The sequence below is a fragment of the Fusarium solani genome (genome assembly GCF_023522795.1).
Source record: "Fusarium solani strain SB1 chromosome Unknown bctg00000005, whole genome shotgun sequence".
Classification (NCBI taxonomy): domain Eukaryota; kingdom Fungi; phylum Ascomycota; class Sordariomycetes; order Hypocreales; family Nectriaceae; genus Fusarium; species Fusarium solani.
The window spans coordinates 4,014,069-4,026,673 of NW_027072153.1; the positions used below are offsets into that span (position 1 = coordinate 4,014,069).

A 12,605-nucleotide genomic window follows, 5' to 3' on the forward strand; every position below is an offset into this window, starting at 1 on the left:
ATCTCGATCCTAGATCATCAGACTAAGGATAGTGAATTTGATAGCGTTATGGTCTCCTTTCTTACTGTGCTTAGTATATCCCCTGATGGCTCTTGGCTAGGCTTTGAGACCTTTACCCCTTTTCTCTCTGCCTTGGTATCTATTTCTAGGCTGCTTATCTTGCGGGAAGCAGCTAGAAAGAGAGATAAGGCTATCCAGCAGCATGCCGAGCTTAGAAGCTCTCTTCTAGAAGCTCGAGAGGTAAGCCCTAGTTATTTTGAGCTCGTGTAAGAGCTCGTAACTAGGTGTATGCTAAATAGCCCGGCTGGGGCTGATACGACCCCTATGCAGTTTATCCTAGCCACTATTGCTCGACGACCTTTCAGTGAAAGGTCAGACCCCGGTCAGGTTCGTAGGTACCCTCGCAGAGCGTAATTTGCGTGGGAAATGACATGGCTTGATAGCGTGCGGTCGTTGAGTGAAGTGAAAGGTGATTCAAGTGAAAGGGCATAAGCTGATTGGACCAAAACTGGTGCCAGGGTCGCAATGAACAAAAGCAAAAACCAATACGAAACGCCGAGCCACTACAACGACGACGAGGACGAGGATATGATATGCATATACTTGTAGAATAACGAATTCGAAGTATAATTCTAAAAAACGAAGGGTGAAAAGAGACATCCGTCAGAAGGAGAAGAGTGTATTCCTACCCTTGTGAGTTATCTAACTCAAAAGCCTCACCGTTAGCCTCGTGTTTGCTTACGTATAGAGCGAAGGAGGGTGAATAACTAGCCTTTGCGCTTCTGGAGGGTTTGTGAAAAAAGGGGGTAAGGTCTCTAGATTGTAAAATGAAGAACTGGCGTTCCCTTCCCTCCTTCCTTACTCTTTGCATCCTCATCATCCTTATCATCCTCGTCAAATATTTATATACTATTTATGATCATCATATATATATATATTCATGCCGCGTATTCATAGCATGGGGTTAGATATTCTCCGCTATGACCCTGATCACCGGGTTGTTGTCTGCCGGCTATGCCGGACGTGTCTAGTCCCCAAGGCGGCAAGCTGGAGGAGCCACCTGCGGGCCGAGCCGCACCGAATGAGGGGTGAGGAGCTAAGGACGACCATTGAGCTCTTATCGAGTTACGACCTGCGCCCAGTAGAGGAGCTCCGTCAGTGGAGGCCAGATAGGACGAGACCTTGCCGGCCGATCGAAGGCCTCGCTGTCTTTACCGGGTATTACTGCTGCACGCGCGATGGCTGCAACTACTGCACACGGAGGCTCGCCAAGATGCACCAGCACATGCCAGCACATGGTATGAAGGCCTCGCAGCACCGAGAGGCCGTCCCCCTCTGGAGAGGCTGCATGCTCCAGACGTATTTCACGGCAAAGGGACGCATCGATTACTTCATCGTTGAAGAACCCTCGTTATCGTCATCGCCATCGGGGGAGGTATCGGCCCTTAGACTCCTTCTGCCGCCGTCACAGGAGGAGGGGAAGCTATTCAATGAGCTAAAAGCGGATCTGGCCTAGGCATCCCGCGACCTAGAGGAGCAGGCCGGGGTTGTGCAGGACGTCGGGGAGTCACGAGCGGACCGAGTCCCGTGGCTCGTCCATACCGGGTTCCCTGCCCACATGCGGGGGCTCCGGGATGCCGAGATCCAGTCGTCGTACTCGCTGCCGCCGAAGAAGCTCCCAGGCGGGGACTGTGGCGGCGAAGGGGAGGACAACTCGGACCTCATCCGCATCCTTGTCGCGGCCGAGACCGTCCTCAGGGACGCCTACAAGCTCTGCAGCGATAAGTCACTCGAGCGGAAGATGACGCAGCAGCGGGCCAAGAGGTTGAATGAGTTCCGTGATGCCGGCGGCTCGAGCAGCGGCAAGCCCGGCGGGTTCCGCAGTTTTAAGAACGAATCCTCGCTGACCTCGTACTTCCGAAGGATGAAGCAGCTTCTCGTGTACTATTATCGGGTCGTATTCTGCGAGGACGGTCACTTCACGAGGGAGAATGAGGACCAAGTGTTGCCGCGGGACGTCATCGAACCAACACCTCAGCAGCAGCGAGCCATGGAAGGCATCATCGATGCCCTGCGGGAACAAGACGAGATGGCGAAGGAAAAATCAGCCGATAAGGAAGATGACGACGAGCGCGACGCTGAGCTGAAGCATGCCATTCGCAACTTCTACGTATCCCTGATCTGCCAGACAGTCGGGAGCAGGCCGTTCCGGTCCGCGGTACTAAGCTTCTGCGCCATGCTCAGCCGGAAGAAGGCCTTTACACGGCGAGAGGCGAATGATGACGAGCAGCGCAAACGGTGCGTCTGGAACGAACCAGGCAACTTCAACAGCAACTTATCCGCACTCACGTGGACTGCTCAGCTCATCCTGTTCGACTTCGTGTGCTTCCACAAGCAGGACGACGAGGACGGATACCCGAACTGCTGGAGAAGATGTGCAAAAAGTACTTCCAGCAGATGGCAGAGACACCCTTCGGTCATATCCTGCAGTGGCGGCTCTACCTTTTCGCAGCATCTCGAACGGCTTTCGCCAAGAACCAGGCACGCTGGTCTCTCGACGGCCAGACGATCGACTACATGGGAACCAAGCTACACATGGAACAGGTGTCGCAGCTGGTCGTATCAGAGTTTCGCCAGGCGCATTCGCTTCTGTATGATGAGCTGTTGTTCGGTGCGAATGATATTGCACCAATCGAAGCGTGGAGACTACAGGACGACCTGGACCTCGACGACTACGGCGGCTCGTGGCTGACGGACGAGAGGAATGCCGAGATCCTAAAGGGAACGCAGGACGCCCTGCTCCGGCAGATCGAGCATAGGGCTGAGCTGCGAGGGGTCTATGTGCGGACCGATCAGGCCGGCGGGTTGAGCCTATGTCCGAAGGCAATGGCCTGCTACGAGGCGCACGTGCAAGAGTTCCTGAAGCGGATGGTGACGCTCATCCATGTTCCGCCGGCTCCTCCGTTGCGGGCGCCGGAGCTACTTTCCGTCACCTACACCAACACAGGTCGTCGTCGATGCATATTAATCTGGGAGAAGATAGTCATAGTATACGTGCGGTATCACAAGAGCCAGGAACAGGTTGGTGCCGAGACGGAAAACATCCGCTTCTTGCCCCGCGCGATTAGAGATCTGCTCTTGACATATCTAGCTCTGGTGCCGCCGCTGCGCCAGGTCTTCCTTCGTCAGAGAAAGCCCGGCGCCCTGCTATCGCCGTACCTATGGTCGAGCCTGGACGGCGAGGTCTAGAGGGACACCGCGATCTCTTCCTGCCTTCGCAGGGCCTACGCACGCGCCGAGGTACCGCAGTTCCAGGTGGCGTGGTGGCGCCAGGCTGCTGCTTCCATCACCAAGGAGAAGTTCAGCGCCAAGGAGCGGGCCAACTTTGACCTAGAGGAGATCGCGGCAGCTAAGGAAGTCGAGGATAAGGCGGCCCTCGCGGACCTGGCCGGAATGAGCAACCACAGCTACCGCACGTTCAACCATGCCTATGCTAGCAGCACGACGCTGACGATGAGCACGCTGCTCCATCGCGCCTACCGTGCATCGCAGAGCTGGCGCTCCCTGTTCCGGGTCGATCAACTTCTCCAGGGGAAGCGGCCGCATACGGTATCAGGGACGCAGGCGCAGGGGTTGCTCAATGCTTGCAAGAAGGCGCGGTTTCGCACAAGGCCGGCCCAGAAGGAGGACGGCCTGCTGAAGGTGGCTCGCAGGCTATACAACGACCCGGGGCTGCAATTACGTCGCCCAGGTCAGCGAGATGGCATGCTGGCGACATTGGGCCCGCGACCAGCCGAGCAGGTCATCATTATCCTTGCGACCGGATCAGGCAAGACACTAATAGTGATGGTTAGTGCTACGCTCGAAGGCGCTGCGACGACCATCTTAATATTACCTACGGTGGCCCTCCGCGGTAACATGCTCGTTCGCCTCGGCAAGGTGGCGTTGAAACACTACGTGTGGTCGCCAGGGTCGTCCAAGTCGGCGCCGCTGGTCATCATGTCGGCCGAGGCCGCCTGCACAGAAAGCTTCCTGGAGTATGCCAACCGACTTGCGGACCGACAGCGGCTGGACCGGATCGTGATTGACGAGTGCCACCTGACCATCACGGCGAACGACTATCGGCGGTGCATGTCGCAGCTGGGCTGGTACGTGCGGCGGGTTCAGACGCAGACAGTCTGGCTGACGGCGACGCTCCCGCCAGACTACCAAGAGCTCTTTATAGAGCATAATAAGCTCGTTCGGCCGCATATAGTCAGGGAGTCGACGAATCGGCCGAACATCCGGTACATCATACGGCGTGAGCGAGGCTTGGGCACCTTGTGCCAGAGGGCGGCTCGTCTTGTCCAAACCTGCTGGACCCGGAAGGACCTCTTCGAGAGCGAACGGGATAAGATCATCTTATACTGTCAGACGAAAGAGCTCGTGGCGGAGCTCGCCGACCTGCTGGGGTGCCCGTCATACACGGCTGACTCTGGTACGGAGGAGGAGAGGAGGGCGGTCATCGAGCAGTAGCTCAGTGCTACGGACCCGCCTGCTATTGTAGCCACATCTGCGCTGGGCCCCGGCTTCGACCATCCGCACGTCCGGTGGGTCATCCACGTCGGCGCCCCAAATCTAATGACAGAATTCTCGCAGGAGTCAGGCAGAGCCGGTCGGGATAGCAAAGTAGCAGAATCCATCGTCTTACTTAGCGCGGCCTGGCAACCGCAGCTAGACCGGCAGCTGGGGGCAGACCAGGAGGCCATGCAGCTATACCTCACGCAGCAGCAGTGTTCGCGCGGCATCATGAGCCAATTCCTCGATGTGCGGTCGGACTAGAGGTGGTGCATGGAAGGCGATGAGCTTTGCGGCGTCTATCCCAACCACCACATCGAACGCCGGCCGACCGATCTTGAGTTCCATCTACCGCAGCCCCAGGCGGAAGAAGTAGCGAGCGGGGGTGAGGGTGAGGGTGAACAGTGCTCCATGGCCAGCGAGATGGTTTTTACTGGGCCCAGTGAGGTTCTTCGCCAGGCCCGAGTTTGCAATGAGGTGCTGAGCCGATACGAGAGGGATCTTGAGACAATAATGGGCTGCTGTCTATATTGTCGGGTGGAGGGGAAGCCATTTAAGCATACAGCGGCAGCGTGCGCGCGACGCCATGATTGGATATGAGCGAAGCAGAAGGCACTTCGGGACTACAAAAGCCGGGGTAAGGAGTAGATGGATCTATATGCCGTCTGTTGGATGTGCTATTAGTCACAGGAGATCTATCGGGCGGCGGACCCGGACTATGACGGAGATAGTTCATATCGATTCCCAGACATAGTCATACCTCTGTGTTTTGGGGCTTATAGCCGGCCACGCTGTACCGATTGGTTCCTAAAGCATTTTAACCAGACATTTAGGACGTGTCAAAAGTATATGTTATGGCTTAGTAAAAGTGCCTCGCTAGGAGACAGTAGATATACGCAGGCGAACTGCGTAGCAGCGCTTTTGTTGGCCGAGCTTGGGTGAAACCCGCCGCTAATAATAGATAAATAGTAGTTAGTTATAGAGCCTCTAGTTAAAATTTAAGAAAAAATAAAGAAAGGGATAGAAAAGATAAAAACGTAATATATAGGGGTAAGTTAAGGTCTAGGGTAGGACTAACCTATATTAATATAATTAAGGGGGAAAAATTAGGCTCTATATGGTAAAGAATAAAACCTATAAAGGCTATACTAGGAATTAAATCTTGATTATCTGGTTTATGAGTTAGAAATTCTATTATTAAACTATATAGCTTATTTCTCTCGACTAGGTTACCTAGTCTAATATTCATAATAGTTAAGCAAGTCTCTAACGCGATACTTATAACTATACCTCCTTACTATAATAATTGCCTTTCTAATAATAGAGATAGAAATATATATAGATTACTATATAAAAAGTTAAGCTCTGCAGCAGAATTTAGCTATATATAAGGTAGTAAAAAAGAATATATCATAGACCTAACCCCACTTGCAGAGGTATAAAAGTAGGTAGGAAACTAACTACTGGTGTCTAGGAGAGTTAGTAGTAATAATTACTAACCGCTAATATAGGAGTTAGTAAGAGTAGGTAGCAGGGAGAGTTAGAAGTAGTAATTGCTAACCGCTAATATTTAGGGTAATATAAAGCGCTATTTAGGTTAAGCACTATTTAGGTTAAGCACTATTAAGGTTAAGCGCTATTTAGGTTAAGCATAGTTTAAGGTTAGGGTTAAGTAATTAAGATAATAATTAAGGATATATAGTTATATTAATTATTAAGAGCAGCAACTAAGTTAATAATTAGGGCGAATATAGGTATAAAAGTAAAAGTAGTAAGAAAGAAAAAAAATTAGTAAAAAAAAGAAAGGAGAAGTAAAAAGAGGCAAAAAAAAAAAAAAAAGTAACATATAATAGGGGAAAGGAAAGGAAATATAAGTAAAAAAAAAAAGGGAGGTAAGAGGGAGAGGGATTTAAGAGAGTAAAAGATTATAAGAAGGGGGGGGGGGGGTTATAAGTATTAAGAAGAAGAAAAGTAAAAAGAAGATTAAGGTAAAGAAAAGAGTAAAAGAAAAGCAGTTTAGAAAGAGTAAAAAGAGAAAAGGGAAAAATAAAGAGGGAAAAGAGAGTAATAGAGAGGAGGTAATAAGAGAGGTATTAGAGAGGTTTATAGAGAGGATATAGTAAGAGTAGTTTTAATAAGGTTAATAGAGATAAGGTAGTATAAGTAATTTTAGAGACATAAATTAATTATAAGAAGGTAAGGGGAATAATAAGTAAAAGAGTAAGTATTAAGTTAAGGGAAAAGGATAATAAAAGTTAGCGTATATAAGTAAGAGTAATTAAGTTAGGTTAAAGAAAGAGGTAGAATAAAATATATAGACTTAAAGAGAGAGTAAAATAATAAGAAAAGAAAGAGGGTTATAGAAGAGGAATAAGAGTTTAGTGGGTGAGTATATAGGAGAAGAAAAGGGGAGAATAGGAGAAAGGAAAGAGGGGAGGAGAGAAGGGGAAGTATATATAGAGGAAGAAAAGAGGAAGAGGAGGGAAGAGAGAGAGTAAGGAAAGAGGGAAGAAAGAGGAGGAAAAGAGGAAGAAGAGTGAAGATAAGGGGGAAAAAGAGAAAGAGAAGTAAAGAGAAAGAGGAAGGAAGAGAAGGGGATATAAAAAAGGCATATAAGAGAGAGAGAGGAGAGGAAGAGAAGAGAGGAGAAAGAGTAAAAAAAAAAAGAATAAGAGGGAAGGAAAGATAAAAATGTTAAGAGAAAAGAGAGGGAAGAGAAGGAAGAAGAAAGAGGAAGGGGAGTTAAAAATATGGGAAGTTAGGAGAGGTAAAGGTTAAGAGGAGTAATTAAATTAATAATTAGGGGGAGATATTAAGATTATAATTAGGGTTAATAGGTTATAGTAGAGGTTAGGGGGGTAATTAAATTAATAATAAGGGGGAGTTATTAAGGTAATAGTTAGGGTTAATAAATTATAATAAAGGTTAAGGAGAGTAATTAAAGTAATAATTAGGGTGAGTAATAGAGAGAGAGAGAGTTAAGTAGAGTAGAGGGAAAAGTTAAAGAAAAGTAAAAGAAAGAAAGGTAGTAAGCAAGAGAGTAAAGAGGTAAGATAAGTTATATTAGTTTAGGAGAGAGGGAAAGTATAGAGTAAAGTAGGAGGAAGAATTAAAAAGATAAGTAAGAAATTAAAATAGGGGAGAAAAGAGATAAAGAAGAAAGGTAATTAGGTAAGGTAGAGAGAAGGTAATAAGTAATAAGTAAAGGAAGAGTAAAAGGTAATTAAAAGAAGTAAAAGAAGAGAAGGAATAAAGAGTAATTAAAAAAGGGAAAGTAGAAGAAAAAAGAAAGAGTTAATTAAGGATAAATAAGGAGGAGAGGAAAGACAGAGGGAGAAAGGAGAAGTAAAAAAAAAAAAAAAAGAGCAAGAGGTAAAAATAGAGGAATAAAAAGTAAAAGAGAGAGAAGAAGAGAAGAAGAGAGGTAATAAATAGAGAGGAAAATAAAGAAAAGAAGGAAATATAGTAAGTAAGTATAGGGTAGTTAAAGGTTAGGTAGAGTTAGAAGTAAGAGTAATAGAAAAAGAAAGAGTAAGATATATAGAGAGAAATAAGGATAGGTAAAAGGTAAAAGGGTAAGGGTAGTTTAAAGAAGAAGAAAAAGTAAAAGAAAGAAGAAGAGAAAAAAAGGAAAAAGAAGAAAAAGAATAGAAGTAAAGAGAGAGGGTTATATAAAGAAGAGAAAATAAATAAGAGTTAAATAAAGAAAAAAGAGAAAGTAATAGAAGAAAGAGTATATAGTAAGAGTAAATAGAAGGAATAAGGGGAGGAGAGAGGAAGAGGAGTAAGGAGTAAGAGAGGAGAGGAAGAAGGGGTAAAAGGAGGGGAGAAATAAGAGTAAAAAGAAAGGAAGAAAGAGTAACGTACTTGATAAGTGAGTGGATCAAACAAGTGAGTGGATCAAAAATCCTCACCCTTCTCAATTGAAAATTCTATAAAAACACAACAAATCATCTAATCAATTAAAACTAGTCGCTATACTCTTCTTCAGACATTGCAACAACTATCTGACATGTTCTTGCATTATGCCCCGTCTTGCCGCATCCTCCACAGCGCCTTTCCCTCAGTCGCCCCGACCCTCCTTGACCACCACGTCTCGACGATTCCCCCTCTACCTGCCCATCCACATTCATCTGATCAATTGCTTCCCTTGCTTCCCCCACTGTCATTACTCCTCCTTTCTGTAGTCGCCTCCGTTTTGCCCTCCGCCGCCGGCTTAGTGTCTCATTTGCCTGCTGAAGATCGCGGACCTAGGCCCTCAACAAGGCAAGCTCATGCATAGTTGCCTTTGTTCCCTTGGAAAGCGACTTTAATGCTTCCAGTATTGACTCTGGCGAGCTACTATGATGCCTTCTGATTCGTCTATCGAGGTATTCAGATTGAGATTCGGCTTCAAGGACCGTCTTTGGCGTCTTTGAAACCCAAGTAGTAGAGAGCCCGGCCTCCTCCTCAGCCGGCGTCGGCGTCCGTAGCTGCACATCAAGCTTCGAAATCACACTTTCCGGATCAAGAGGAATAATGCCAGCCCCTCTAAAAGCTGCCTTGATGTTTTTCTCTGTCATGGTGGCCTGAAATGCTGCATAAAATGCTGGAAAGAACTCGGTCTTGGAAACGTGGGTTATAGAGCATCGCATTAGATGCTCGATTTCTCGACCATATGCCCTCTTGAGCAGGCTAAAGTACCCGACATCAAGGGGCTGAAGCAGATGAGACGAATGAGGCGGCATAAAGAGCGTAACAATCTTGTTTGCCTGGCAATATTTCTCAAACTCGAGAGAGTGGTGACTTTCGTGGCCGTCGAGGATCAAAAGACGATAGCGGCCAACCGATCGCGTCTTGGTGTACCGGTCAAAGTGCTTCAGCCACTCCAGACCCAGCTCATTATCGGTCCAGCCATTGGGAGACGTTGCAATGGCCCAATCGTCCGGGAGGTTGCTGTCTCGGTACCAGTTGGCGAGGTGATACTGGCCCGCACCTATGATGAACGGTGGGATCGCCCAGCCTTCCGCATTGATGGCCTGGATGACAGTAATCCATTCCCGGCTTCCAGGCTGCACTAATTTCGGTCTTTCACGCCTTTCTGTGCCTGTGACGACCATTCCGTTTGCAATGACGCCCATCATAAAGCCAACCTCATCGAAGTTGTAGATATCGGCCAGGTCGATACCGTATTTGGCGATTGTGTTCTCCACGAGCTTGAACCACTTTCGAATCTCGGCTGGATCTTCGCATTTGGCCCTCTGGTAGTCGTATCTACGAAAAAACCGCGTCTTGAGCTCATCGTGTCGCTTGACGAAGTTGGAAGCCCAGCGCTTGCCGACGGGTGGCGCGTCGCGGTCAGCGAGCAGTCGGTTGGCCATTTCTTCCACACCACGTAGTCGCGGGGGAAACCCTCGCGAATCTAGGTCGAGAATGAACTGAACTATGATCAGTTCCTCTAGATCGGATAATTTGCGTGATTTGGGGTGGTATCGCGCTGAGACTGAATGCCATTGTGTCGGCGCCATAGTGTACCATAACCAACTTTATAGGTCTTTGCAGCGCGTTTGAGACCTAGATTGGGGTTATTTTGATAGGCATGAAGTGCCAGAAGGATTCTTGCCTCATAATTTGTCTGTGACATGCTTGGTGGTGAAGAATCAATTGATCAAGTAGAGAGGGTGGAGGATGAGGGATTTTTGATCCACTCACTTGTTTGATCCACTCACTTATCAAGTACGTTATAAATATAAGATAGGTAGTATAAATTAAGGAGAGAAAAAAAGTATAAAATAAAGGAAAAGAAAAAGTAATAGGGATAAAAGAAAGAAAAAAGATTAAGGTTAAGAGGGGAGGGAGGTAATTATAGTAAGAAGTTATAATAAGAGGTGAAAAAAAAAAAAAAGGTATAAAAGAGTAATTAGTAAGTTAAGGTAAAGTAAGAGAAAGAGTAAAGGTAAAAGGAAGGTAAAAGGAGAAATAGGAAGGAAGTTAAAATAAGAAAGAAGATAAAAAATAAGTAATTTAAAGAGAAATAAAAGAAAAGAAATAATAAAAAGTAATTAAAAAGAAAGATTAAAAATAAAGAGAAATAAAAAAAGAGAGGAAAGTAAAAAGAAAGTAATAAGAATAGTTTTAAAAGAAATAAGTTAATTAGAAATAAATAAAAAAAAAAGAGAGAAAAGAAGAGATAAAAGGAAGGTTAATTATAAGAAAAGAAAAGAAAAAGTAAAAAGAAAGATAATAAAGAAGGAAAAATTAATTAAAAAGAAATAAATAAAGGTAAAAGTAAAAATTAAGATAAAAATAAAGGTAAAGATATAAGAAAAAATAAAAATAAGGATATAAGTAAAAGTAAAAATAAGAATTATAATAGGATAAAGTAAGTAAAGGATAGGGAAGATAAAATAAGAGAAGTAGAAAAGAGGGAAAAAATAGAAATAAGTAAAAGTAAGGATATAGGTGATTTAGAAGTATTTTTTAGGGTTAGGGTAAAAGAGTTTAAGAAAGGAAGAAAAAGAGAAGAAAAAAGAAAGAGGGGGAAAGAAAAAAGAGAGAAAAAAAGAGGGGAGTAATTAAGGTAAAGGTTAGGGGGGATAATTAAGTAGAGGGTTAGGGTTAGGGTTAAGTAAGTAAGTAAGTTAATTTAAAAGAAAAGAAAGGGTTAAGTAAAGAGGTAAAGGTTAGAGGAGAAATAAGAGGTAAAAAAAAAAAAGAGTAATTAAAGAAAAAATGAATATAAAATTTAAAGTATATTTAAGTAGAAAGTAAGAGATAAAAAATAAAAATAATAAAGTAAGAATAAGTAAGGGTATTAAGTTATTATATTTAAAAAAAATAAAAAAATAAAAGAAGTTATTAATTAGAAAGATATAGATAGTAATAAATAAGAAAATAGGTATAAGAGTAGAAGTAATAATAAAATAAAAAGTAATAATAAAAAAGTAAAAAAAAGAAAAGAAAAAAAAATAAGATAAAGGATAAATAAAATGAAAAAGAAAGAAAAAAAGGGTTAAGTAAAAAGGTAAAGTTAAGAGAGTTATAAGAGAGATTATAATAAAGATTAAATAAATTAGGAGGGTTTTATAAATATTAAGTAAAAAAAGGAATAAAAAATAGGTTAAGGGAGGGTTAAAAAAAAAAAAAAAAAAGTAATAAAAGAAAAGATTTAAGGTAAAAGTAAATAAAAAAAAGAGAGGAAAAATAATAAGTAAAAAGATTAATAAGGGTTATAATATAGGTTATTTTAAAAAAAAGGGTTATTATTAAAGTGAATAAGAGAGGGGGAGAATAAAATATATAAGTAAAAATAAATAAGTTAAGTAAAGAAAAAAGAAAGATAAGTTATATAGAGATAAGGTTAAAAAAATAAAAGAGAAAATGAGAATTAAAAGTAATAAAAGGTAATTAGGGAAGATAAATTATTATAAAGGAAAAGTAATTTAGAGAAAGGGAGAGAGTTTTAAGAGTTAAAAAAGGAGAGAGTTTAAGTTAAGAGAAAAAAAGAAGGAAAAAGAAAAAGGGGGAAAAAAGGAGAAAAAGAGTAAGGAAAGAAAATTAATTAAGAAGTTAGTAAAAAAATAAAGAATTAAGGTAAATAATATTAATTTAAGGGTTATGGTAAAGGTTAGGGGAAGTAGTTATGGTAAAGGTTAGGAGAAGTAATTAAGTTAAGAGTTAGGGTTAAGTGTTTGTGGTGAGGGTTAGGGGGAGTGGTTAAGTTGAGGGTTAGGGGGAGTGGTTATGGTGAGGGATTGGGTGAGGGATTGGGTGAGGGATTGGGTGAGGGTTAGGGGGAGTGGTTAAGTTGAGGGTTAGGGGGAGTGGTTATGGTGAGGGATTGGGTGAGGGATTGGGTTAGGGTTAGGGTTAGGGTTAGGGTTAGGGTTAGGGTTAGGGTTAGGGTTAGGGTTAGGGTTAGGGTTAGGGTTAGGGTTAGGGTTAGGGTTAGGGTTAGGGTTAGGGTTAGGGTTAGGGTTAGGGTTAGGGTTAGGGTTAGGGTTAGGGTTAGGGTTAGTACTCCCCGGTTTCAGACCAGGTTAAGACCAGGACTTAGGGTAGCAGGAAAA

At 44.0% G+C, this 12,605-nt stretch overlaps 2 protein-coding genes across 2 annotated transcripts; one reads left to right on the plus strand and one right to left on the minus strand.

Annotated features, from left to right (window-relative positions):
- Positions 1-1,273: 1,273 nt before the first annotated feature.
- MRS44_009687 (uncharacterized protein) lies at positions 1,274-4,515 on the plus strand (the record flags this gene model as incomplete). Its single annotated transcript, XM_065621430.1, has 4 exons — positions 1,274-1,435; positions 1,517-2,444; positions 2,513-3,215; positions 3,282-4,515. The coding sequence occupies 4 exons, from the start codon at positions 1,274-1,276 to the stop codon at positions 4,513-4,515; spliced, it is 3,027 nt and encodes a 1,008-aa protein (XP_065477502.1).
- Positions 4,516-8,807: 4,292 nt separating this feature from the next.
- On the minus strand, positions 8,808-10,064 carry MRS44_009688 (uncharacterized protein; the record flags this gene model as incomplete). Its single annotated transcript, XM_065621431.1, has 1 exon — positions 8,808-10,064. The coding sequence occupies one exon, from the start codon at positions 10,062-10,064 to the stop codon at positions 8,808-8,810; it is 1,257 nt and encodes a 418-aa protein (XP_065477503.1).
- Positions 10,065-12,605: the final 2,541 nt, after the last annotated feature.